Raw genomic sequence first — 24531 nt, forward strand, 5'->3', positions numbered from 1 at the left:
CCACAATTAGGTGAGTACCAGTATCAATAGGCATGGAGCCATAGACAAATGACAACCAAAATAAATGAAACTATTTTTAATGGTGAGTTGTGAAAGTGTAATGGTGGGTTGTGGAAGTGTAATGGAGGGTTGTGCAAGTGTAATGGTGGTTTGTGCAATTGTACTAGAGGGTGGTGAAAGTGAGATGGTGGATTGTGGAGTTATGGCACTGGGTTGTGGAAGTGTAATGGTGCATCACCCAGGTATGTTCATTTGCATATATTTCACCACCCAAGGTGAAACTGAGGTATTATATGGAAGACAGTGGAAGGTAGTTAGTCTCTCAGCTTTGAAGAAAGGGTTCAGTAGCTTGGTGTAGATCAGGGGTGGGGAACCTGCGGCCCTCTAGGGTATTAGGTTCAGCCTTCCGAATAAATTATTTTTCTTGAAGTTATTATATAATAACTTTTTACAAAATAACCAACATTTTGCAGTGTATCTAATCAAAATTTCATGAATGAGGCTTTATTTTTTACAGATAACTTCAGTGCAGCCTTCCAACATAAAAAGGTTCCCCACCCCTGGTCTAGATTAATGTGATGCTTAGTCAGGAATTTGGATAAAATGCATTAGTTAAAATTTTCATTACTGGTAGTTGGAATTCACTAGTGGAAGTATTATAAATCATGCCTAAAAGGTGCACTATAGGCTAGCAAACAGACTCACAAAACAATAATAACACAACTCAAGCAAATCACCCAACAGGTGGGGCTAAAACCCATGGCGGGCAAATCCCAAAACTCATAGGACCCTCTGCTAACCACTGGTTTGTGGATCAGTGGTTAGCACACTGGCCTTCAAGTTTTAGGGCTTGAGTTCCACGGGTTTGAGCCCCAGCTGTTCTTTGATTTGTTAACAAACAGGTCTTAGAAGATATCCTCAAGGACTAATTACCTCACCTCTCACTGTCTTCCCTGTATTATCTCTCTACTGAATTAAAAAAGCCACTGGTTGGCAAATATGTCTTCAAAAAAAAGTACCCAGTTGTTGCACATGTGGCTAATTCATGAACTATGTTCTTTCTTCTGTGCCATGGCACCTGGATACTCTGCTACCATTTTTAAAGCTGCTTCCACTATTATTTGGGGTACTAGGAATTAATTTGCCAGTGAGTTAGAGCCCAATTGCAGAAAGCTGTACTGTACATGTGATAAATATGTAAGAACCTGATGACCTACAGAGACTACTATGTCAGGTGTTCTACACTAGTTGGTCATCATCTAGTTTGGTCACCCGATGGGATCTATTGTTTGCTACAGTCTGTAGAGAGTAGGAAATGAGACATATTGAGGAGGCATGTAAGACAGTCTCACTGGTATTGCTTCAGATGCAGATAGTGTGACTGTTGGCTGATTGGGTTTCTAGTGAGAAACAATAACCCAAATGCAGAATTTTTTTTTATATATTCAGCAAAAGACTTAACTCTTGCGAATCTTGGACGTATGAGAAACAAAAGAATCAAAACATCATTTATTTTCAATTTCCTGACATTATGGAATCTCTAACCAGAGCTATAATATATAATACAATTAACCAGGCAGAATAACTGGTTATGTCACAAGCAAATGTTCTATTAAAATCTACATTAAACTAAACTATGACTAAATTGACACATTAAAAGAATACTGACAAAACAGTTAACCTAACCTGTCTTGTATAGTAGAGAACCTTGTACTGCACAATCATAGCTTGCATTTTCAATATTCTGCAATTTAAACTTATTTTTTCATTTCCATCAAGGTGCACCGGGGCAGAATTCATTTCTATTTGTGGCTCGTATTTCTGTTAAGGAGTTCAAGAGTGGAATTCATGTCCGTTGGTGGCATGCATTTCTATTAAGGAGCACTGTGATAGGTAGGCCTGAGACCTCCCATTAGGCAATTATTCAACTTCATAATCTTAGTGTTGCAGGAGAGGGTGAGGGAGTATAAACAGTCTTTCAAGTGGGTCATTGTATCTGGAGGCATACTGTATGATCTTTGTTCAGTGCATGTTACTCAGTGTTTCCTTTTATCATTGCCCCATCTCATCGCTGGATATTTATCATGGCATCCAAGTGAAGTGTAGGTGATGCTGGTGAAGCAAGGAAGAAGATTAACCATGAAGCTATGCCTGTTACAAAAAAATTGGAGGTAATCGAGATGCTGAAGGAGAATGCATGTGTCATGGAGATGGCACAAGTGTTTAGTGTTGGAAAATCAATAATTCGGTCACTTCAAGACGAGTAATCCTCGGTGTGACATGGTGAAAAGAATGAGAAATAGGTCAGTACAGTTAAATAAAACAGAACAATTACTAAATTTGTGGAAGACTTGAAAAACAAAGAGAGGTGTTCCACTGAATGGCTTTATCATACTATAAAATGGTGTGTGAGGAGGAATGACAGCCTGAAAATGAGTGTACATTTAGTTTTGGATGATTTAACATTTAGAAGTCTCAGTGGGTTGCATAATGTAAAGTTCAGTGGGGAGAGCGTCTCTACTGACCATGCTGCTCCAGAAAAGTTCCCGGCCAAGTGAGCTGGAAGAAGATGCCGTCTAGAACACATATCAGCAAACAAGAGAAAACTACTCATGGATTCAAGCAATAAACAAGCCCTTGCTTATTAAAATGGTATAAAATACCGACAGGTTGTTAGGTAAGACACATATGCAACAGTTAGGTATCTTTATTTAAAAAAATTTTGCCTACACAGTAGGCTTCTTCAGTTGAGTACAGAAAAGTTGGTATAAGCAGAAGAGATGTGAAGACGATGTAATCAGTCCATCATTCTTGAAGACAATTTTGAGGTGGTCATTCCCTCAGCCTGGAGAAGACTATTTGTTCCATAGTCTGAAACAATGTGAAGTTGAAGTGACAGTATGGAGCCTTATAGTACTATACTGTCAGGAGGTGAGACGTAGGCCATTAGTAGTAGAAAGAATGTAATCATTGAGCGGTCATGCCCCTCTCAAATCCAACCATTCTCACTAGTAGAAGTTGTCCAAGGTGTTTTCTGTACCAAGATACCATTGTGTTGCAGTGTCTGACAGATTGAATATTAAAATGGTATAAAATGCCGACAGGTTGTTAGGTAAAGCCTCTCAATGATTACATTCTTGCATCTACTAGTGGCCTACATCTCACCTCCTGACAGTATATAAGGCTCCATACTGTCACTTTAACTTCACGCTGTTTCAGGCTATGGAATAAATAGTCTTCTCCAGGCTGAGGGACTGACCACCTCAAAGCTGTCTTCAAGGGTGATGGACTGATTACATCGTCCTCACATTTCTTCTGCTTCTACCAGCTTTTCTGTACTCAACTGAAGAAGCCTACTGTGTAGGCAAAACATTTCGAAATAAAGATACCTAACTGTTGCATATGTGTCTTACCTAATAAGCCTTTGCTTGTTTATTGCTCCAGGAGTCCCCATCCTTTAAAAGGTAAAAACAAAAGCACATTGCCTATTTGGAAGTCTGATGCCACAGCATGGGTGACTGAGGCCTTCTTCACAAAGTGGTTCAAGCATCACTTTATTACTGAATTAAGGATATATCTGTCCTTAAAAAATCTTGCGGTCGGGGCTCTCCTCGTCCTTGATAATTGTTGCAGTCATCCTCAACCCCTGGAGGATGTAGAGTCAGGCATCAAGATTACCTTTTTACCACCAAATACAATATTCTTGATACAACCACTGGATCGAACAGTTATCAAAAACATTTAAGTGCCAGTACACACACACACTGTTGTGCATAAACTAGTGGCAGGAATTGACAACAGATAGTGGAGCACCAGGGTCTGGGCACAAATTTAACATTGCAGATGCACTCCCCTGTATGAAAAAGGCATTGAATTATGTAAAAAAAACAATAAATGCTGGCTGGAGAAAAGTATGGCTTAGTGTGGTGAATGATTTTGCTGGTTTTCCATCAATGGAAAGTCAAGTTCAGGAAACTGCTGATCTGGCAAGGCTAGAGCTGTGGAGAAAATTCTCCAGTTAAGGGGGTATCTCTCAGCCCTCTCAGCACCCTGTCAGCCCTCAGAGGGACTTAGCCCTCCCAGAAGGGGTTAGTGGACTCTTCCTTCCTCGCAAACAGCTTTATTAAACCCATATATATGTACCATAGTGTCATAGTGTCATGCAACCGCGCTGAGAACATTAGTCAGTCAGGCATCATTACCACAGGTCTTAGTGATCATTTCATCATTTACTGCACCAGGAAAATCACTAGGGATAGGATAGGCCTACACAGGACAATAAAAATGAGGTCAACTAGAAACTACAGTAAAGAAACACTGGTAAATAGGCTACACAATTGTGACTGGACAGAGATAACAAGTTGCACGGACGTAAACGATGCCTGGGAAAAATTCAAAACAATGTTCACTACCATTCTTAATAATATTGCACCAGTTAAAGAGGTTAGGATTAAACGAAGAACTGAACCCTGGATGACTATTGAGATATTAGATAATATGAAATTCAGAGACCAGCTGCTAAAAAGATTTAAAGCAAACAGACAGGATATTGCAGCACTAAATGAATTCCAAAGGGTGAGGAACAGAGTACAGAGGCTTATAAAAGGAGCAAAGGCAAAGCACTATTGCTCAAAAATTGAAGAATATAAGCATAACCCCAGAAAGCTCTGGCAACAACTAAAACAGTTGGGGTATAGCCATAAGCCAGTAGATAGGTCTAACATAGTACTCACTATCGATAATGAGGTATGCCACGAAACATCTAAGGTGGCAAATTGCTTTAATTCCTACTACACATCTGTTGCATCAACACTAGTAAGTAAACTACCAGCTGCATCAAATACCTTTAACACAGACTCTGATAAGTTTCAAACATACTATACCAATAAAGGGGTAACCCCAAACAGTTGTCAACTAGTAAGTGTATCTCATGACTTCATTCAAAAAGAACTAAGCAGGTTAAACCCAACTAAGAGCACAGGCCCTGATAACATCCCGTCTAAGTTCCTAAAAGATGGTGCTTCTGAACTGTCAATCCCTATTGCTCACATAATAAATCTATCAATCACCACTAATACCGTACCGGAGGGGTTCAAGGAGGCCAGAGTTACTCCTATCTTCAAGAAAAATAATAGGTCTGATGTAAGCAACTATAGACCTGTTAGTATACTCAGTATAATATCTAAAATTCTGGAGAGGGCGGTGTATTCTCAAGTAGTTAAGTACCTTAATGACAACAGCATTCTCCATAGCTATCAATCGGGCTTTAGAAGATCCTACTCAACCGATACCTCCCTTATTAATCTGATGGATTACCTGAGAACTGAAATGTCAAAAGGGAACCTCATAGGTATGGTAACCTTAGACCTGCAAAAGGCCTTCGATACTGTCAACCACAATATATTATGTAAGAAACTTCAAGCTATCGGTATAGGTTCTGTAGACTGGTTTAAGTCCTACCTTAGCAACAGGAGACAAATAGTCAAAATCAACAAAACGGAATCAGAACCCCTGCCGATAACATGTGGAGTTCCCCAAGGTAGTATTCTGGGTCCCTTACTATTCTTATGTTATGTCAATGATATGCCTATCAGTGTCAAGTGCAAACTCCTACTGTATGCAGATGACAGTGCTCTGTTAGTGACAGGTAAAGACCCACAAGATATTGCTAATGTTTTAACACTGGAACTGGAGTCCTGCAGCAAATGGTTAGTAGACAACAAACTATCATTACACCTAGGGAAAACTGAAGCCATTCTCTTTGGAACGAAACATAAACTGAGAAGGGTAAATAATTTTAATGTTCAGTGTAATGGGGAGTCCATCACTTTGGTTTCATCAGTTAAATATCTGGGAATCCCCTTTGACCCATGCATGTTAGGAGAATTGATAGGGAACAGTGTAGTAAAGAAAGCGAATGCCAGGCTGAAGTTCCTGTATAGACAAGCACAGTGTCTATCTACTGAGGCTCGCAGGACCCTATGTCTAGCCCTTATACAATGCCATATGGATTACGCTTGCTCTTCTTGGTACTCTGCCTTGACAAAAAAACTGAAAGATAGACTGCAAATCACCCAGAACAAAATCGTAAGATTCATCCTGGGGCTGGGACCAAGAGAACATGTAGGCCAGGGTGAATTACAGCAGTTGGATATGCTGAATGTTGAAGACAGAGTAAAACAACTGAAGCTAAATCATGTTTATAAAATTGCTCACGAACAGTGTCCAGAATATCTTGCTGTCAATTTTGTCAAGGTTGGGAACCAAAGCAATCCATAGTACTAGGGGGAGAGAGCACAACTTTGTAGTACCCACAGTCAGTGGCCAGGCTTCAAACACCTTTTATTGTACAGCAATAAAGGAATGGAACAGACTACCCACAAATGTCAAGGCCAGTCATAGCTTGAACCAGTTCAAGAAGACTGCCAAAAAGTGTCTGATGAATGAAGCAACAGAAAGGGAGGGGAATGATTTTCTATTTTTTAGCTAAAATACGTGTAAATTTTACCTTATCCCTAGTAATGACCCTCGTATTGTAGATAGTCGTAATGACCCTCGGGTAGTAGACAGTCTTAATGACCCTCGTATTGTAGATAGTCTTAATGACCCTCGTGTAGTAGATAGTCTTTTTAGTATGATAATAAGATGTTATCTTCATTATAGAATAACAAGAAAATATTATAACCTTTATATTATAATAATAAGGTAAAAGGACCCCAATGGAAATAAGTCACTGTCTGACTTTTTTGGGTTATCCTAGGTTCTCTACACATATGCTGCTATGTATGATAATTCTATGTAACTGTATTGTGTATACCTGAATAAATTTACTTACTTACTTACTTACTTACTTACTTATGAGGAAGGAAGAGTCCACTAGCCCCTTCCAGGAGGGCTAAGTCCCTCTGAGGGCTGAGGGGGGCTGAGAGAGCTGAGAGATACCCCCCTTTACTGGAGAATTTTCCCCACAAGAGCTAGGCGAGGGATTTGATGACATCAATGAACTCTTGGAAGATTATAATGATAACCAACTGTAGACAAAATACTGCAGGAATTAAGTTCCCAGCTGCAGAAAACAGAAGATGAAGAACATGAACCTGAACAACCAAATTAGACACTGAAAGATATAAGCGAGTCACTGCATACTCTTGGTAAAGTTGCAGACATACATTGAGTGTACAGTACTTTGAAGGAGGGGTGGAGATATTGCAGTTTAGAGGGACATCTGAGCCATTTCCCTACCTTGGTGGGAAATAGCTAGTGTGTTAAAAAAGAAAAAGATAATGTCTTTCTTTCCACAGACACACTACCTACCTTTTTTCCCTTGTCTATTCTATGGTTCACCCATTCTTTCAGACTCATCTGCCAACACGTTCACTCTCAAATATCTAAACATATTCACTTCCTCCATATTCCCTCCCTCCAGTTTGATATCCAGTTTTTCATAACAAACTTTTTGTTACTCTCATCCCCTTACTCTTTTTTTAAATAATATTTTCATATATACACACACACTCCTTTTTCTTACTAAATACCAGGTAATACTGTACTGTACATAATATAGGACCCATCTGTGGTATTGCTAATTGTTACTTCTTTCTCAAATATTTGGTCATGTAACTTTCAAAAAAAATATTACTGTTAGCTAGTATATCAGCCTAATTATTTATGACAACAATTTACCTTCACTGCTTGTAAAATTCCTGGAAGTAGATTCTTTTTCTGTTTGTTGGAAAAATTCAGCAGAATAGTTTGTATTAGTGAGTTGCGGTTATCATCAGTGTTGAGAAGCTGAAGTTCCTTACTGATCAGTACATCATCAGCAAAAATAACAAGACCAACTCTAGTCTGAGGTACAGCTTTGAACCTGATGAACTGGCTCACAGAATCCTTTAAAAACTGCAATCTTGATGCTACCTGCAGTAAACAAAGTAATGGATAGTGCTATATTTAAAAGGTGTATACTATAATGAATAATACATATTTGTATATACTCTTGTGTTTGCCAAGATTGAAGTCCAGCTCTTTGTCTACTTCTTAAATAACAGTCATTCATGTGTGATGTAGCCCCATCCTCATGTGTCTTGTTATTTTTAAATATAATTTCAGTTGTCAGAGATGTAGAGGATGATTTTCATAGTAGACAACTCCAAGCTAATGCAATTAGGGTGTAACACACAATATTAATGCAAAATGTATGAAAACCCAATCATATTAGTTGACCTATTATAAAGAAAACATACAGAAAAATGCATCAAAGGTCAAGAAAATGACAAGCTTGATTATGAAACCTTTTAAAATAAAAGAAGTCATGCTGATGATGACACTTTTCTATAATTTCTACTCTCACATCTAGAATACTCTTCCGTGCTCATGGCTTCTTTTCAAAGCTTAAAAATATCAAAACTGGAAAATGTAGAGAGTGGTTTACTGTACACATTCAATGATAAACATGCTTAAACTACCAGGAAAATATCAAAGCACTTTAATGTTCTCTCTTGATATGAAAAATGAAAAGATACCTGTTAATACATATATAGTACAAGGGACATGGGAAATACTCAAGAATCAGGTTCCCAATCTGCATACTACCATAACTTACTGTCTCATCAAGCAGATGCCTTGATGCTGATGAAGGAAAGAGTCATGATCCAAGGAATTAAAACTACCCTTCCCTTCCTGAGATTAAAGCTAATTGCTTCCCATTCTCCAGGCACTGTGACTCCAGTCGAAGCCATACAGTGAAGTTAGTTTAATATTTTTATTATGCACCCTCATACCCATCCTGTGGTGATAATCAAAATAGTATTACAGAAGCACATAATGGATTCAGGGACTGCGCCCCAAAGTTTTAATAGATAGACAAGTTACAGTGGTAATGAACTATTTATGTGTTTACATCTGGTAACAATCATAATGAGGTATTTATGCTGATATGAATTAGGTCACAAATATTACAGTGTAGCTTATTTGTGGTTTTGAATTATTTATATTACCTTATGTTTTAGCAAGGTATCCCAAAATTTAAACAGGTTTAAGTGGTTATGAGTTATTTAAAACAGGCAAAGTCAAGGTATTTTTCAGAATGATTGGTAATACAACAAACAAATAAATTTTGTTTTTGCAAAGGTTACAATGTGTGATTACATTTTATAGTGTTGTTAAGTATAGTGGTACCTCGGGATATGAACTTAAGTTGTTCCAGAAGGCTGTTCGAGTGCCGATACTGAATGAATTTTTTTCCCATGAGGAATAATGTATAGATTAATCCATTTCAGACCCCCAAAAATACATTTACAAAAGCACTTACATTAATACACTTACATAAATGTTCAAGTTTTGAGCTGTTCGTATCCCGAGGTACCACTGTATGAAGAGAACCACTGTCTGAAGAGAACCACTGTATGAAGAGAGCCACTGTATGAAGAGAACCACTGTATGAAGAGAGCCACTGTATGAAGAGAGCCACAAACATGCCGGAGCATTATGGGCAGACTGATCCTAATGCTGACAGACTACTTGAAACTACAGTACTTATTTTACCTTATGCTTGCAGACTACTTAAAATTACTTATATTACCTTATGTTTACAGACTACATGTATTTATTTTACCTTATTACTAAATTGAGGTAGCTAAAAGTTTTTATAATTAACAAGATTTATAGTAGTGAAGTAGCACAAAACAAATAACAATATTACAAAAAAATTAATACAATTTACAATGATACAACAGTACAACTTATAGTGTGTATTGTTTTAAGCTGATTAAATGGTTGTAATTTTTGGGGATTTTTTGAGTCGTTTCAAACTCAGTGAATGATTTAGCATAGTGTTGGTATGATTAATTTTGGGAGACATGATTTTTAAGAATAGCCCTAAAATGATTTGCAGGCAGGGGACCTTTTGCTGGTTCGGACAGTGAATCCCAACACATAAGTAAAAAAGGGTCCAAAACGGTTGAGATACTCTCTAAGATATGTTACCATGTACCACAATCAGCCCTACTCATACTATACTATTCACTCATCTATCCCTACCTCACATATGCCATTTGTGCTTGAAGATCAGCAGCAGTAACCCACCTAAAGCCAATAATAACCAACAAAAAGCCATAGTAAGAATTATCATGCAATCCAATGCTAGGCAATACCTCCAACCCCCTTCTCTTCAAAGACCTAAACTTACTCATTGTACAGAACATTCACACTTACTACTCTGCAACCTACATTTACAGAACCATAAATTCCAATATTAACCCTGAACTAAAACACTTTCTTGATAGTTGTTACAAGACCCATAAGCATAATACCAGACACAAACATCTCTATGACATTCCCCGTGTCTATACAAAAATTCAATGTACATAAAAGGACCTAAAATCTGGAACTCCCTGCCTGAAAACTCTAGAACTGCAGATTCAACAACCATTTTCAAAACTACTGTTAAAAACCATCTTATCTCCCTAACACACCCCACCGGTAGCTAACCACATGAATACCACCATATCTTTCACATATCTAGAACAAAATACAATTACAGTGGACCCCCGGTTAACGAACTTTTTTCATTCCAGTAGTATGTTCAGGTGCCAGTACTGACCGAATTTTTTCCCATAAGGAATATTGTGAAGTAGATTAGTCCATTTTAGACCCCCAAACATACACGTACAAACGCACTTACATAAATACACTTACATAATTGGTCGCATTTGGAGGTGATCGTTAAGCGGGGGTCCACTGTATTTGATATCTGTGATTCCCACTAATTTACACAAATGACTGTAAAAATAAAATTCCGAATATAGCTATTGCTTCATAATTTTTAAGCTTTAATAGAAACTATGTATCATGCCAAGACAAGACCATTCCCATTACTAGATATATAATTTGTTAATTTCTTAAATGTTTTGAACTACCTCACTTTTGTAAATCTAATTAATCACTACAATTACCTAACTTTAATACTGGTATGCTCCATAACCTGTGTCAATATATAAGAATTAGTATTAGTCTGCCTGAATTGCCTAGGTATACTAATGGCCTTCTTTGTAATTAATATTTTATGATATGTTATAATATTTTACATTATGTAAACCACTCATTGTAATTAATACTTTATAATATGTAAACTCCATATTGTAATCTTTACAAAGAAATAAAGAATCTAAATCTAAATCTAAATCCCTTTATGCGCATTGCATTTTTGCACAGGGCGAGACGGACACGAGGAATGTCGAAGAGTGTTTTGTGCCTTGTGTAGTATCTGTCAAGGAGAAGATTATGAGGAGGATTTATATTGGAGATTAATGTTCTGTATATATAGTAGGCACAACAATATTAGTGTATATTTTATATGGCAAAAAGCTCTTGCTTCGCACAGTGAGGGTCTGGGTTCAATTCCCGGTCAAGGGTGGAAACATTGGGCATTTTTCCTTACACCGGTTGTCCATGTTCACCCATCAGTAATTATGGGTACCATTTTGTCAACTGGGACAAAATGGACCTAATTTGCCCGAAATGCTCTACATAACAAGCAGCTTTCTATGTAGTAGTATGTCACTGATGTCAGCTAGGCCTGTATACCTTGTACATGTACTCGTAGAAATAAAGATATTATATATATTATTAGTAGTATAGTATTATATTAAGTAAGCTCAAGCTCCTGAAGAGCGGTAGGGTGTAATCATCTGGACAGCAGCTTTTCGTTGGCTTATTAATGGTTTAAGGTGACTGGCTATGGTCGATCCCCAAGCACAAATACCATAGGTGAGGCAAGGGTAGATTAGAGTGGTATAGTGTAAGTATTGCCATTTGGGGTACATAGTACAGTATCTTGGAAAGGATGCCTACTGTTTTGGATACTTTCTTAGATATATGTTGGATGTGGGTCTAAATTTTAACCCTTTCACTGTTGGTATCATAATATTACGGCTTGCAAGCCAGTGTTGGTGCAATAATATTACACCAAAATTCTAGCAGCTTCAAATCTAGTGGGAGAAAGCTGGTAGACCTACATGTGAGAGAATGGGTCTGTGTGCTCAGTGTGCACAGTATAAAAAAAATCTGGGAGGCTGCAGTGCATTGTGGGAGTGCCAATTCAGTATGCCTTGTTCACCATGCTCATCAGTAAGGAATACCTCGGTCCCCGGCGAATTGGGACTCTTCTGTTCCCAAGTGATAGTTCTAACAGAGATGGAGGTGTCAGTGAAGATGAATTTCATGGTTTTGGCAAGTTTGTGACTGAAAGCAATGCCCAGGATACCAGATACAGATAGTGAAAAGGGAACACAGTGTGGGTGGTGGAGAAGAGAGCGTGGATGGTGGGGAAGATAGTGTGGTTGGTGGGGAAGATGGCATGTAAGTAAATTTATTCAGGTATACACAAATACAGTTACAAAGATTATCATACATAGTATCATATGTGTAGAGAACTTAGGATAACCCAGAAAAGTCAGACAAAGTGACTTATTTCCAGCATGGGTGGTGGGAAAAACAGTGTGGGTGGTGGGGAATATGGTTTGAGTGGCGGGGAAGATGGTGTGGGTGGCGGGGAAAACGGCATGGGTGGTGGGGAAGATGGTGTGGGTGGTAGGGAAGACAGTATGGGTAATGAGTAATGTTACAATTGGGATGGATAATATACATGTGGCAGCAGGTAGTGTACTGCTTCATGTGGCACCAGCAGCACCCCAGGCTGGTAGCCACGTGGCTGACTCGGCACATCCACAACAAAGGCCACCTTCAACCACCCACACACCACAACAACCTGCACAACCACAACAACCTGCATAACCACAACCACCTGTCAATATCCAGTACCCACAAGCAGACCGCATCTTGGATTGGCAGCAGGATGCCAATCGGTGCCAACAAGTGGATATATGTACAGTGGTCCCCCGCTTTTCGTAGTTCCCGGCAATCGTAAAATTCGCCAATCATGGGGGTATTTTCGTATAAACATGGACTCGCTTTTCATAGGTTGACTCGCGAGTCGTAGTTCGTCCAGGACGCGTACGCACGGCGTGAGCCAGGGCGGCAGCCAGTCTGGCATTGTTTACCAGTGAGCGAAGGTTCCCTCGCGTGCTCCAGCGAAATATTTCATAATATTCCATTTATTTTAATGCTTGCAAGTACTAAATAAGCTACCATGGCTCCAAAGAAAGCTCCTAGTGCCAAGCCTGTGGTAAAGAAGGTGAGAAATATGATTGAAGAAAACCATCATTGAACAATATGAAAGTGGTACAAGTGTGGCCGAACTGTCCAGGATGTATAAGAAACCCTACACAACCTTATGTTCCATAGTGGCCAAGAAAAATGAAATAAAGGATGCTGTTGTTGCAAAGGGAGTAACTATGCTGACAAAAATGAGATCACCAGTACTCGAAGAGGTTGAGAAGTTATTATTGGTGTGGATAAATGAGAAACAATTAGCAGAAGATACTCTTATGACTTCGATTATTTGTGAAAAGGCTAGGCAGTTGCATGACGATTTGGTAAAGAAATTGCCTGCAAATAGTGGTGATGTGAGTGAATTTAATTAAGGCCAGCAAAGGCATACACTGGCATACACAGTGTGGTAAGGCATGGTGATGCTGCCAGTTCAGACCACAAGGTGGCTGAAAAATATGTGCATGAATTCCAGGAGTACATAAACAGTGAAGGACTGAAACCTGAACAAGTGTTCAGTTGTGATGACACAGGCCTCTTTTGGAAGAAAATGCCAAAGAGGACCTTCATTACACAAGAGGAAAAGGCAATGCCAGGACATAAGCCTATGAAAGACAGGCTGACGCTAATGTTCTGCGCTAATGCTAGTGGGGATTTCAAAGTGAAGCCATTACTAGTGTACCATTCTGAAAATCCCAGAGTGTTCAGGAAAAACAATGTTATGAAGAGTAAATTGTGTGTGTTTTGGAAATCTAATAGTAAGGCATGGGTCACGAGGGAAATTTTCGTCGAGTGGTTCAATGAAGTGTTTGGCCCTAGTGTGAAGGAGTATCTCCTGGAAAAGAAATTGGATCTCAAGTGCGTGCTAGTAATGGACAATGCACCTGCTCATCCTCCAAACTTGGATGACCTAATTTTCGAGGAGTTTGGGTTCATCACAGTAAAGTTCTTGCCCCCGAATACCACTCCTCTCCTCCAACCCATGGACCAGCAGGTTATTGCAAACTTTAAAAAAGTCTACACAAAAACAATGTTTCACAGGTGCTTGACTGTGACCACAGACACTCACTTGACCCTAAGGGAATTTTGGAGAGAACACTTCAGCATCCTCCACTGCATAACCCTTATAGGTATGGCTTGGGAGGGAGTGACTACCAGGACTTTGAACTCTGCCTGGAGAAAATTGTGGCCAGATTGTGTCGACAAGAGGGATTTTGAAGGATTTGGGACTGACCCTAATGAGTCTATGTCTGTTGTAAAATCAACTGTGGCACTGGGGAGTTCCATGGGGTTGGATGTGAGTTTGGAGGATGTGGAAGAATTGGTGGAAGACCACAATGAAGAGCTCACCACTGAGGAGCTGCAAGAGCTTCAGCAGGAAGAGCAACACATCGCAGCTCAGAATCTTGCTGCAGAGGAGGAGGAAGAGAGATGGAAGAAGGTGCCTTCTTCAGAAATTAAAGAGATTTTTACTATGTGGGGTAAGATGGAAAGCTTTATGGAGAAACATCACCCTAACAAGGTTGTTGCAAGCCAGGTTGGCAACATGTACAGTGACAAAGTCTTGGGCCATTTTAGGGAAGTGTTAAAGAGATGCCAGAAACAGAGCTCTCTCCACAGTTATTTGTGAGACAGGACTCCAGTGACTCTCAAGGTGGTCCTAGTGGCATTAAGAAACAGAGAAGAGAAGCAACCCCAGAAAAGCAAATGGTACCTGAGGTGTTGATGGAAGGGGATTCCCCTTCCAAACTATAAACAATCCACTCTCTCTCCTCCTCCAGTCTCCCATACACTAAGAAGAATCTCCAATAAAGGTAAGCGTTATGCTGTTAATGTTTCATTCATCATTTCCCATTGTATTGTTTATGTACTACATGTATATTTCATGTTAAAAATTTTTTTGTTTTAATACTTCTGGGTGTCAGGAACGGATTAATTGTATTTACATTATTTCTTATGGGGAAAATTGATTCGTAAATCGTAAATTTCGTTTATAGTAACGGTTCCAGGAATGGATTAATTACGAACAACGAGGGACCATTGTATATATATATATTATGCATTATATTGGTCTCACAGGTCACAAAAGTTACTTGAAAAAGTATTAGAAAAGTAAAGAAAAAAATAGAATAAAAGTAAAAATAATAATACTGAATGAGTGGCAGTCACCGATGTTGCCATCAACGGTTCACTTTCCGTCAGCTTTACACCTCTGTATCTCAGTAGGTACTGATCACAAAATTTTTTTCTTTTAACCCATTAACTGTCCAAATGTAGATCTACGTTCGCTCGCCCAGCGCTCCAAATATATTTTTTTTTTTTAAATTAAAGAGGGCAATTTTCTGTGTGTAATAAGACCAAAAAAAAATTTAGGACCAGTACTTACCAAGATATAAGACCATGAAGTTGGCAATGGATGCTCACCTGACGGCAGCATGAAGTCCTGCTGCTTGCAGAAGTGTTGCTGATATACCTTTTTTTCTCGTTTTTATATTATTTTATATAATTTTTATGTTCTGATAATTACAATTTATAGTAGTTCTTGTGATTTCATAGCAAATCTTTGTTATGACACTAATATTAGGTACTGAAATTGTACTCAAATTGTCACAAACACACTGACAGGTCAACATTTACACCTGCCTTGGTCATTTACTATTGTCTAGGAATATATACAAAGTATTTATAGGTCCCACCAATGTTTTAGACACACTGGAATATATATGAAACTATTTGAAGCATGGTGTTAAGATGAGTGTCACTAAACTGGTGACAAGGTAAGCAGTGGAGTGACACGATCGTGCACTGCTGTATGGAACCCTGGCTTTATTTGTTTTTCACTATTACACATAAACATGTCTATCTGTCTAGCTATGTCTGTTTATCTGTCTTTCTGTCTGCCTGTGTGTGTCTGTCTTTCTGTCTGCCTGTTTGTCTGTCTTTCTGTCTGCCTGTGTGTCTTTGTCTTTCTGTCTGCGTGTCTCTCATGTCTCAGAGAGTTTCTCCTGAACCGGCTGGTATTACACACAATCACGTCTGATTCCTGAACAAGTGAAAATGCATATTACTTACCAGTTGCCAGTCATGCTTATTATTCATTACACATCTACAAGCACAATATAGCAATTTGTCTGGATTTTGGGTTATTCTAGGTAATTTACACTATGTATAATTGTATTTATGTATGTGTACCTGTGAGATAGAAACAGATAGACAGACAGACAGAGAAAGAGATAGATACAGACAGATGGAGATAGAGACAATCAGCCAGCCAGCCAGCGGGCCATCCAGCAGGCCATTCAGCCTGCCGAACACATATTACATGTTCCAGAATTGTTTCTTTTTACATAGATGACACTACCAGTGGTACCAAAATTGAGTGTTGTACAAGTGTTGCACATAAGTTATTATCAAGGTTTTTGATATTTCTGCGACCATTTGTGGCCAAATCCACCTCAAAGCAACTAAACTCGAGGTCAACATCACTTTCCTCATAAAAGGAGAGTGTTAATAATGACATTACATCAGTGAATCCTTGGTGCTTGCTGCGCTGTTTGCTCTAGCTGGTGCTCAATTGAACTGGTGCTCCCACAAGGTACTAAGTGGTCCCAGATTTTTTTAATACTGCACACACTGAGTGTTAAGACCCATTCTATGCTGACCAGGCATCTCAAGCCAATTGTGCCAAATTTGGAGGCAGGAAAAATAAAATATAGATCTATGTTTGGAGCGCTAGTGGTAAGAGTGTAGATCCACGTTTGAACAGTTAAACAGTTAAAACACTCTTAAGATTTTGGTAAGATTTTTTTTTTTATTTTTTTTTATATACATGTATATTTTTGTTTTTTTTTGTTTTTTTAATATTTTTCGACACAGAGAAAGTCTGTGACCAGGGGTCTCAACAGTGAAAGGGTTAAGGGTGGATAAAATAGTACTTTGATAATTATTGAAGATTTCTGAATTAGATTTTGCCACCGAAGTGGCTAGTTTATTGTGCACCCCATATCCATCCTGTGGACGGTAGCGCAAGAGCATATGGATACACAAAAGGCCTAGGAACTAGGCCCCAAAGGGTTAACAGGAATACATATGGATTTATATCTACATCCATATCTATAGTTCACTTATCTGTTACAAGCAAATTTAGGAAATTTGCTTAGTATATCTGGTATCTTATTTTCATTAATAAGATATCTTGACATATCACATAGGTTATTATACTGTCTGTCTCTGTATTCCTCAATAAGTGGACAATTAAGCACATAGTGTTCAAGAGAGTGACCATATGCCTTATCACATAATTTATATTTAGTTTGATCATCATCTGTGTGTCTCCCAAACTGCCAGAAGTACTTGTAACCAAGCCTAAGTCTGGCCACTACAACATCAGTCAGTCTGTTCGCATTGCACGTTGCTCCATAAACATACTTATCTATGTTCATGTTATCATAGTAGGTTATAGATCTACTCAGGCTTCTAAATGCATTTCTATAACAATCATTTTCATTATTTACTTCTATCCTAATATTATTCCTAATGCTAGACACAGTTATACCAAAGTTATATTCTACATTCTTCTTCTGGGTACTCTTCTTGGCTAACATATCAACTTTATCATGAAGGAGTAATCCAATGTGTGATGGGATCCATAGCAACTGTACATTAATCCCTTTGTCCCTGATTTTTGAGTATCTATACCTGGCTTCTCCAATGAACATGTTATTGGAGTCATTATATGAGTCAAGAGCCTTCAATAATGACACAGAATCAGTAATGATGATAGAGTCAAGCTCAGTGTCATAGGTTAGCTTTAGCTCCACTAGGATTGCAAACAATTCCGTTTGCAGTGTAGACGCCCAGTTGTTAATTCTTATGCCTAACTCAACAAATTTATTATCGTTCTTAACTAGGGAGGTAGCAACAAGAGCAGATGCAGCCCTGCCAGAAGACTCCTGTTTAGATCCATCAGTGTATATAACTTGTGATAACTTATTCAATTCAATTCAATTCAAGTTTATTCTCTATAATGGTTACAATGTGGGGTTTACAGGTTTTGGGTATTTTGTGGTTTACATGTTATAAAATACTAATTACAGAGGGGGCCACTAGGACACCTAGCATGGCTAGGCATTTTGAGCAGACTTAGATTAATTCTTAACATTAAATCCTTACAGATTATGGTATTAAGGCTAAGTGACTACATCATAATTTGTGAGTTTAGCAATGTGAATGCTTTTGTTTTGGCACAATACAAGGTGTCTATATTTGAGTATCATAGGCAAACTTATGACTAGTTAGGATTTATTATTTTAAGATTAAGATTAGTATTTGTGGGCTTATAGTCAGTGGGTGAGTGAGTGTAATTTTGAACCACCAGGTGGTTATCATGTAGTTAGTTGTTGGGGTGGATCATGGAGATAAGATGTTTTCTAACTGTAGTTTTGAAATGTGTCTGCAGTTCTAGAGTTTTCAGGTAGGGTGTTCCAGATTTTAGGTCCTTTGAAATACATTGAATTTTTGTAAAGGTTTAGTTGAACATGGGGAATGTCATAGAGATGTTTGTGTCTGGTGTTATGCCTGTGGATCCTGTCACAACTATCAAGAAAGCATTTTAGGTCAAGGTTAATATTGGAATTTAAGGTCCTGTAGATATAGATTGCACAGTAGTAAGTGTGGATGCTCTGAACAGGGAGTAAGTTTAGATCTATGAAGAGTGGGGGGGGGGGGTGTTGCCAGGGATGGGATTTAGTGATTATTCTTACTGCAGCTTTTTGTTGGGTTATTATTGGCTTTAGGTGTGTTGCTGCAGTTGAACCCCAAGCACAGATAGCATAGGTGAGGTATGGATACATAAGTGAATGGTATAGTGTGAGAAGGGCAGTTTGCGGTACGTAGTATCATATCTTGGAGACGATCCCCACCGTTTTAGATACTTTTTTTGTTATGTGTTGGATATGGGTGCTGAAATTTAGGTTGTTGTCGAGGTATAGGCCAAGGAATTTGCCCTCATTATTTCTGGCAATTAGAGTGTTGTCGATCTTAATGTTAAGTTGTGCAATACCTGCTCTGCTACCAAACAATATATAAGGTTTTGCCAGTGTTAAGTGTAAGTTTATTGGCTGTCATCCAAGTTGGTATTTTGAGCAGCTCCTCGTTAACAATGGTGTTGAGGGTGGCAAGATTAGGGTGGGAGATGACATAAGTCATGTCGTCAGCAAAGAGAATGGGTTTCAGGTGTTGGGATATGTTTGGAAGATCATTGATGTAAATGAGGAAGAGCAGGGGTCCAAAGACACTTCCCTGCGGAACTCCATTATCAAGTGGCCATATTGATGAGGCTGTGTCTTTAATGGTGACATACTGATACCTATTAGAAAGGTAGGATTTAAAATATGCAAGCGCATGGCCTCTTATACCATAGTGGTCAAGTTTGTGGAGTAGAATGCTGTTGTCTACTGTGTCAAACGCTTTTCTTAGGTCAATAAAAATTCCTAGTGGATATTTCTTATTTTCCAATGCTGTGTAAAGCAGGTCTAGCATTTTTATAATTGCATCATTAGTGCTTTTATTTTTCCTGAATCCAAATTGGCAGGGGTTGAGTATGTTTTGTGACGTTATAAATGAATATAGTCTCCTGTGCACGAGTTTCTCGAAGATTTTGGATAGCAATGGTAAGTTTGATATTGGCGTATAGTTGTTTACATCTGTAGGGTCACCACCTTTATGTATTGGTGTAACCCTTGCTGTCTTGAGTAGTGTCGGGAAAGTGCTAGTTTCTAGTGACTTGTTAAAAAGTAATGTAATAGCATGCTAAAGGACATGGGCCACTCGCTTGTATAATAATGGTGGGACATGAGACAGATTCCCGAGTTATTTTTAAGTGACTTTATGATCGTGGTGACTTCCGTGGGCTCAGTTGGTACAAGACAGAAGGAATTTGGGAAATTCCGATCTAGGTAGTCCCCGGCAAGGGCATTGGTACGTGGGATTTTACTGGCGAGATTAGATCCTATGTTTGAGAAGAAGTCGTTTATCTTGTTAGCTGTATCAGTGGGATGCAGTGGTGTTTTATGAGGTTTAGTTAGTCAGGTGCTATTTTTTTTAGCTTTAGAATATTTACTTTATTTTTTACTTAATTCTAACTATAGATTCACTACAAATCTTATGATTACAAGCATTGATCCTGATACCAACCTCTTATTTAATGACTTAAATGATTCAAACAGTTACTGTAATTACTACACAGCAGAACAATCAAAGGCACTTCTCAGAGCCAACAACAACATAACTATCTTTAACTACAATATCAGATCTTTAAGCAAGCATTATGATGACCTCCTAGCATTACTAAATTCCTTGCATGCCAATATGTCCATTATTACACTAACTGAAACCTGGCTAAAGCCTGATACTACAGATGTCTATGCCATTCCTGGTTACACAGCCATACACAACTGTAGGCCAGACCAACAAGGGGGTGGCACAGCTATATACTACTCAGACCAACTAGAATGTATCACTAATACTTGCACAAGGGATGAACATGGGGAATATATAATAGCTAAATTCAAATCCAAATACCTACAAAAACCTCTCACAGTGATAAACATCTACAGAGTTCCACAATCAAACATTAGCCAATTTAGTCAAAACCTAGGAAGTATGATAACTGATGAACGCATGAACAAAGATCACTTACTACTCTCAGGTGACTTCAATATAAATCTCCTGCAAGACCAGGACCCACACGTTACTGAATTCATAAACACAATGAGTAACTGCATGTTGCTACCAACAGTAACAAAACCTACAAGTTACAGAGACTAGTGTTTCCCTACTTGACCACATCTGGACCAACACCATATCCCCTACTTTCCTCATAACAACTCTTGGTAAAATAACCCAAGACACTACTAAAGTCACCTTCAGACTTCACAATGAGGCAGCCATTAATAACTTCACAACAGCAGTAACAAACATTGACTGGCACACTGAGCTAGAAATCTATACAGATATTGACGAATGTTTTAATAATTTTCTAAAAAAGACCCAATACCTTTATAACAAGCACTGCCATAAAAAAACTAAACAGATGACAGCTAAGAGACTGAACAGTCCCTGGCTAACACCCAGCATTCTCAAATCCATAAATACAAAACACTGATATGAAAAACAGTACAGAATGGGTCACATAACCAGAGACCAAACAAAATGTTACTCGTCAATCCTAACCAGCCTGATAAGAAGGGCAAAAAAATTGTATTATGAGAACAGATTATCCAACTTACGAGGTGATATAAAAAAGACCTGGAAGACCCTATCAGAAATTCTGGGAACAAAAAAGATATCACGACATAGCGAAATAAAATTAGCAAAATCAGATGAACCCCAACTCCCACCAACAGAAACAGCAAACAGACTCAATGATTTCTTCTCCACTATAGGTCAAAACCTTGCCAATAATATCCCAAGCTCAGATACCCCACCAAATGACTACCTCACTGGCAACTACCCGAACACACTGTTCCTAGCTCCGACTAACCCATACGAAGTCTCCCTTATTATCAACGCACTGAAAAACAAGGCAGGAGATTTAAATACCTTACCACCCTTTATATACAAAAAAGCATCACAAGTACTATCACCAATCATTGCAACACTCTTTAACAAATCCATTGAATCCTCCACCTTCCCTACAGTTCTCAAAATAGCAAGGGTCACCCCGATCCATAAAGGAGGAGACCAAACAGAGTTGAATAACTATAGGCCAATATCCAATTTACACCCTCTCTCAAAAATCTTCGAAAAATTAATTCATAAACGAATCCACTCCTACCTCATCTCCCATAACATTCTCAACCCCTGCCAATTTGGATTCAGGCCTAATAAAAATACTAATGATGCTATTATACACATGCTAGAACATATATACACTGCAATAGAGAAAAAAGAAGTCCCACTGGGGATCTTCATTGACTTACGTAAAGCTTTTGATACAGTTGACCATGACTTGCTCCATGTAAAATTGTCACACTATGGTATTAGAGGGCACTCCCTCAACTACCTCAAGTCTTACCTCAGCAACAGAAGCCAATATGTGTACGCAAATGGGGCAAGCTCTTCCGCACAACCAATTACAGTTGGTGTCCCACAGGGAAGTGTCCTTGGCCCTCTTCTCTTTCTCCTATACATAAATGACCTACCAAATGCTTCGCAATTACTCAAATCCACACTTTTTGCAGATGACACCACATACGTCTTCTCTCACCCGAGCCCAGTCACGCTAGCCAATACTGTAAACACCGAATTACAGAAAATATCTACCTGGATGAGGACTAACAAACTTACACTAAACATTGACAAAACCTACTTCATTCAGTTTGGTAGCAGAGCTACAGATGTACCTCTTAACATAATGATAAATGGATCACCTATCACAAAGCTAACAGAGGGAAAATTCTTAGGAATCCACCTCAAAAATAGACTCAAATTTCATACACATATACAACAAATTTCTAAGAAAATTTCCAAGACCGTAGGCATACTATCGAAGATACGGTACTATGTTCCACAGTCAGCCCTCCTGGCCCTTTATCACTCTCTTATTTACCCCTATCTCACCTATGGAATTTGTGCATGGGGCTCAACAACAACTAACCATCTCAGACCACTAATTACCCAACAAAAGGCTGCAGTTAGAATGATAACAAATTGTCACTACAGGCAGCACACTCCACCAATATTCAAAACACTCAACCTACTCACCATACAAAACATCCATACTTATTATTGCACTTATTACATACATAGAACACTTAACTCTGATATTAACCCTCCCCTCAAACATCTCCTTGCCAACCTCAACAGAACACATGACCATAATACAAGGCACAGATCACTCTTTGATGTTCCTCGTGTCCATCTCACGCTATGCAAAAACTCAATGCACATAAAAGGCCCTAAAATCTGGAATTCATAAATTTATAAATTCAAGTCTCTTCTCAAAGTTCACTTACTCACTCAAAACCAAATAAATACTGAATAACTGAACCATATAAATTGTATATCCTAAATGTTACTCACAATTATATCACACAAATGTTAAACCTAACTTTGTTATTTTTTTAAATACACTACCTAACAGAATACTCCATTCTACTGAATGAACAGCAATGCATGCAACCATAGGACCTGTCTTTGTAATACTCATTTGTATTTTATAGTTATCTGTTTACAATAATGTCTTATCACTGATTTCATCATTGCTTAGTTAATCTTAAGTTAATTTTAAGCCAGCCCGTAATGCTATGCATATAAGTGGCTTTGGCATGCTGCTCTTACCTGTATTTTTTGTACCTCTGTTTGTATGCTAAAATTTCTAAATAAAATAAAATAAATAAAACAATATTCTTGGTTTTTTTCAGTTTGTGGGTCCCCAGAATCTGAGAAAGTGTTTTCCAGGTCTTTTTTATATCTCCTCTTGTGTCAGTGAATCTGCTGAGTAGTACAGTTGTTTGGCTTTCTTTATTAATTTGGTGAGAACTGTTGAATATTGTTTAAGAATATCTTTGTGTATTAAGCCCTGTCTATATTGTTTTTCATATTGGTGTTATCAATGGATTTCAGAATGCTGCTGGTTAGCCATGGGCAACCAAGCCATTTATTCGTGATCTGTTTCGTTTTTATAGGACAATGTTTGTTGTATAGTCTAAGTATTTTGTTAAGAAAAATGTCTGTCCAATCGTCAATACAATTGACATTGGAGAATTCTGTAGGCCAGTCAACAGTCTCTAGGTCTGCTGTGAAATTCCTTATTGAGGCCTCGTCATGGAGTCTAAATGCAACTTTGTTGTATTCGAGTGGTGGCTTACTAATGTTTGTTAAGAGGAAGGTTGGGTAGTGGTCAGTAGTGCTGTCTGTGATTATCCCTGATTTAAGGGGGGCTAGTATATTGGTCCATATGTGGTCTATTATGGTTGCACTTGTCTCAGTCAGCCTGGTTGGTTTAGTTATTGTTGGTATGAGAAGTGTGTTGTTCATATTGTTGATGAAATCAGTTGCAGTCTGATCATCTGGTAGGCCAAGGTTGATACTGAAGTCTCCAGCTAAGAGAAGGTGGTGCTTGTTCATTTGTCTGTTTGTTATTAGTGACTTTAGATTCTCACTGAAGTTTGGGATGTTTGTGTGGGGTATCCGGTATATGGCACCGATTGTTATAGGCGTCTTGAGGTTTTTTACAGTAAAATTAGCAAAAATGTATTCCCCATATTCATCACTAAAGCAATTAGTGCTAATACAAGATAGTTGGTTAGAGTAAAAGATTGCAGTACCACCCCGAACTTGGTATGGTCTGCAATTGTGGAT

The 24531-nt window shown here is 38.5% G+C and overlaps 1 protein-coding gene across 2 annotated transcripts in view; it reads right to left on the reverse strand.

The window, feature by feature from the left end:
- The window catches only part of LOC128700829 (calcium-activated chloride channel regulator 2), a 134454-nt gene that overhangs the window by 42339 nt on the left and 67584 nt on the right, over positions 1 to 24531 (reverse strand). For both annotated transcript variants that reach the window (XM_070097018.1, XM_070097019.1), the window contains exon 7: positions 7684 to 7917. In XM_070097018.1, coding sequence (XP_069953119.1) covers positions 7684 to 7917 — 234 coding nt within the window. The remainder of the gene's footprint in view (positions 1 to 7683; positions 7918 to 24531) is intronic.

Source organism: Cherax quadricarinatus, chromosome 56, assembly GCF_038502225.1.
Source record: "Cherax quadricarinatus isolate ZL_2023a chromosome 56, ASM3850222v1, whole genome shotgun sequence".
NCBI lineage: Eukaryota > Metazoa > Arthropoda > Malacostraca > Decapoda > Parastacidae > Cherax > Cherax quadricarinatus.